Source organism: Cynoglossus semilaevis, chromosome 4, assembly GCF_000523025.1.
Source record: "Cynoglossus semilaevis isolate Cse_v1.0 chromosome 4, Cse_v1.0, whole genome shotgun sequence".
NCBI lineage: Eukaryota > Metazoa > Chordata > Actinopteri > Pleuronectiformes > Cynoglossidae > Cynoglossus > Cynoglossus semilaevis.
The window spans coordinates 586,018-589,987 of record NC_024310.1 but is presented as its reverse complement, the minus strand read 5'-3'; the positions used below and the strand labels follow the sequence as shown (position 1 = coordinate 589,987).

General features: G+C 49.9%; 1 protein-coding gene across 3 annotated transcripts in view; it reads right to left on the bottom strand.

Annotated features, from left to right (window-relative positions):
• The window catches only part of veph1 (ventricular zone expressed PH domain-containing 1), a 28,445-nt gene that overhangs the window by 3,376 nt on the left and 21,099 nt on the right, over nt 1-3,970 (bottom strand). For all 3 annotated transcript variants that reach the window (XM_008308436.3, XM_025054795.1, XM_025054796.1), the window contains exon 11: nt 2,722-2,839. In XM_008308436.3, the coding sequence (XP_008306658.2) occupies nt 2,722-2,839 (118 nt within the window). The remainder of the gene's footprint in view (nt 1-2,721; nt 2,840-3,970) is intronic.

Below are 3,970 nucleotides of genomic sequence, written 5' to 3'. Positions count from 1 at the left end.
ACTGGTTCTGATGGAGGAACGACTACTTTCCTTTGTGACTGATTCTCAAACCTTGGAGCAATTTAAAGAACATTTGCATGAAATTGTTCCAGAACGTTCCTACTTCCAGTCAACAGCCATGTTTTCATCAGAACATAATGAACACAACACACACACACACACAGTGTGTGTGTGTGTGTGTGTGTGTGTGTGTGTGTGTTTCCATGCTGTAAAAGATGAGTCACAGTGGAAACAGATGCCAAACAGGGAAAACCAATCAAGTGAATCACCAAACGACCTCTTCTCTGGTACTGCAGTACAGTCGTTGATAATTACTGTGGATCAGTGGTGATTAATCACCATCAGAGTTGACCTTAACTAGTCATCAATAATGGTGTTAATCCACAGCTACACTATGATCAGATGTAACGCTAAACTGGTGGTTGTTGGTTTGAAGACAGAACCTGGACCAGAAGTCTGTAAATCACTTCTCCACAGGAGGACATTTTAGGAAGTGATGATGTCATCCATGACTGTGACTCAGCTAGGCTAACGTGGATCTACATTTGTACCGTTTGACACACCAGGATGTGAACCTCCTCCTCACACCAATCAGAGTCTCCGTCTCCTCAGCGCCTGTCGACTCGTCTCTGTCGCCACAAAACATTTTTGGCTGCAGACGTAAACGTGTCTGTTACATAAATCTTCGCACCTTGTGTTTTGAGGGCGACACCTGGAAAGTGACCCCGGGATTTGTTGTGGGCCTGAGGCCGGCGCTGAAGTTCACAGCCCGACACACGCTCACGCTCGGAGTCACAAACTAGTTGTTGGTAACAGCGTGAAGTTGCGTAACTGCCCTCGTAAACCAGCAGCGTGTCACCCCTGCGTACCCACTCCCCCCCCCCCCCCCCCCCCCCCTCCACTGAGGCCCAGCAGGAACCAGTCCTCTGACGTGAACCTGAGTCCCAGGAAAGAACGTTCTCACAGGTCAGAACCTGCAGCAACGTCTCAAATGTTTGACAGCCAATCAGAGTGGTCCAAGTGTTTTCTCCTACTTCCTGTACGCTTCAATCAACGTTCCCCTGGAAAAACTTCATGCTCCTACAAATACCTGCTGAATACTATCTGTGTATTTGATACTGCGAAGGTCCAGAGTTTGGGTCGGAGACTGTAGAGAAAAAAACTGCCAGAAACTCTGAGGAGGACGTATCAAACACACACACACACACACACACACACACACACACACGTGTCTCTGCTCATTACCACCATCTTCAAAGACATTCCTGCAGTAAAAGTCAACAGCGTCTCATAAAGATCGTGGAAGCAGTCGCTGCCTCAAGAATGGAAACACTTTACCTTTAACACACACACTGACACACACACACACTGACACACACACACGCACTGACACACACACACACACTGACACACAGCCACCTCCGAACACGTGTGTAGTTTTGTCGTGATCACAGTGAGCGACTTGTGCCAACTCAGCAAGTTTTTGATTAAAGTCCAGAGTCAAACGTCCACGGTCCCCAAGCTGCTGCTGTGTCCCCCCCCCCAGTGGACATAAAAGTGGGTCACCCTAAATCAGCCCAGGTCACAGGTCTGACTCACTGGATCTGCTGCAGTGCTATGACTCACTGGGGTCACTGTGACCCCACTGCAGGTGGACCACGTCCAGGTGGACCACGTCCAGGTGGACCACGTCCACTGGATGAGTCACAAACTTCAGGAATGTTTTCATCCTCTCCAAGAACCTTCATGTACATGAACCACTGAGGACCTGGATCTGGACCTGGACCTCGACCAGGACCTGGACCAGGATCAAAGTCAAAAGTCTGTTCACTGGAGAGAAGCAGTTCTGGTCGGACGAAATACAATGGAATCTTTCCCAGGAATTCATCCATCCATCCATCCATCCAACCATTTATGGACTCAGCTCTGATCTGGACTGGTTCAGCTACACAGCACATACATGTGAGTACCCACAGAGTACCCACAGAGTACCCACAGAGTACACACAGAGTACACACAGAGTACCCACAGAGTACACACACGTGCAGGCAGTAAATATTAACTGCGTCTCGTCCACTGTTTCCGTCCTGATCAACAAAATGTCCTCCGGTGGTTGAGGTAAAAACAACTGCAGCTGCAGTGAACAGCATGGAACTGTGACGGTCGTTAACTTTCTCTGAAGCCCCCCCCTCTCACCTCACCCCTCTCTCCCCCCCCCAGGCCAGAGTGTCTGACTGTGGTGTTTCACCTGTCGTCACACACTGAGAGAGGAGGAGGAGCGACCAGGAGGGGGCGGTGCTGAGCTCACAGCTCATTTCCAAGATCTGGGTTTCTGTAGAAAACGCTGACGCGGTCTGTTTGTCTGTTTGTCTGTTTGTCTGTTTGTCTGTTTGTCTGTTTGTCTGTTTCTGTCTGTGAGTCACGGCTGTTGTCCTCTGAGACACGACAACAAGCGTTGGCAGCTGAAGAGACGGAGCGACGTCCCCGAAGACGGGTGGGAAAAAAGAACGTTCCTCTGATCCACGGTGATTGAAACCATCCAACAGAACCTTCACCACAGTTTTCACATCGATCCCCAGAGAAACTCAACCAAGAGTCGAGAACTGAGGCTGAAAACACCACGCCCCCCTGTGGTTGGTTTAGGAAATTCACCGAACCATCGCTAACTTCACCTGGAACTGAGACGCTCCACCACAGGTGTGTGTGTGTGTGTGTGTGTACCTGTGGCCTTCTCTGGGTTGTTACACATGAAGCACAGCCACGCCCCCTGCTGTTCACTGTATCCAAACAGGTCAAAGAAACGCTCCTCCTGCAGCTGGACCTGCAGACAGTCCAGGTCCTGGAGGACAAGAGACGGAGACAGACGGAGAGACAGGTGACGTCAGTCTGTCAGGGGTGGGGGGGGGGGGGGGGGGGGGGGGGGGGGGGGGGGGGGGTGATCAACAGGAGGTGACATTTATCCCCCCGGGTGAGGGTTAGGTTTATCTGAACTTGTCTACCTTGAATTATTCCTGATCCTGAGTTTCTAATAAAAGACAAAGTTATTCAGAGGCAGGAAGGAACACACACACACACACACACACACACGTTTCCATCAGTGGAGACCCTCGGAACTCCGTCCTGGTGGAGACCCTCGGACCTCCGTCCTGGTGATGCTGTTACAGCTGACAGCCCATAATGCTCAGTTTCAATGACTTGGTTCTGGTTTGCCTTGAAGCCTTGAAGCCTTGAAACTTGAAGCCTTGAAGCCTTGAAGGTCCAGGAGGAGGTGTTTGGTCCACATTAGTCTGATGTGGACCAAACACCAGTCTGACGTGGTCCAGTCTGACGTGGTCCAGATCATCTTGATCAGCAGCTTCATCAGTGAAGTCTCAGGGAAACAAAGACTGGATTTTGTTGGTCTGTTGTGAATCTGGACTCAGTGTTTCACATTGAGAAGGACAAGGATTTAAAATCTATTATGAATTCTCCTGTTACTACTATCAATAACAGAGCTTCAAATGGGGTTTTGTCATCTCACTTGCACTTATTTAAAACTCTGCAAACAAACTGTACCAATGGAAACTCGCAAAAGAAAAGGTGCAGCAGACTGTATGAACCCGTTGGCCTCTTCCTCTGTCCTCACACTGCATCTGTGTCCTTCTGTAACTCCCTCCATCCGTGTATTTTTTTTTTTATAATTTGAACAAGATGCAACAACAGTAACGACTTCTAAGCGACTCCCCCTGCAGGTTGGCCTGGAACTGCAGTGGTATCTGTGGTCGATCTGTTGACGACGGATTATCAGACGATCAGTCCAAGTCACTGAGGTCCGACCCCGTCCTCTCGTCCTTCCTCCTCAGTGCAGGGGTAGTAAACCGACCTGATCGACTCTGACAGAGGCAGTAAAGGAAAAGGAATTCTGGAGTTTTCCATACAGTGGGGGGGGGCAGGAAGAGGAGGGTCTGGAGAAGGACGAACAGTGAGTGGA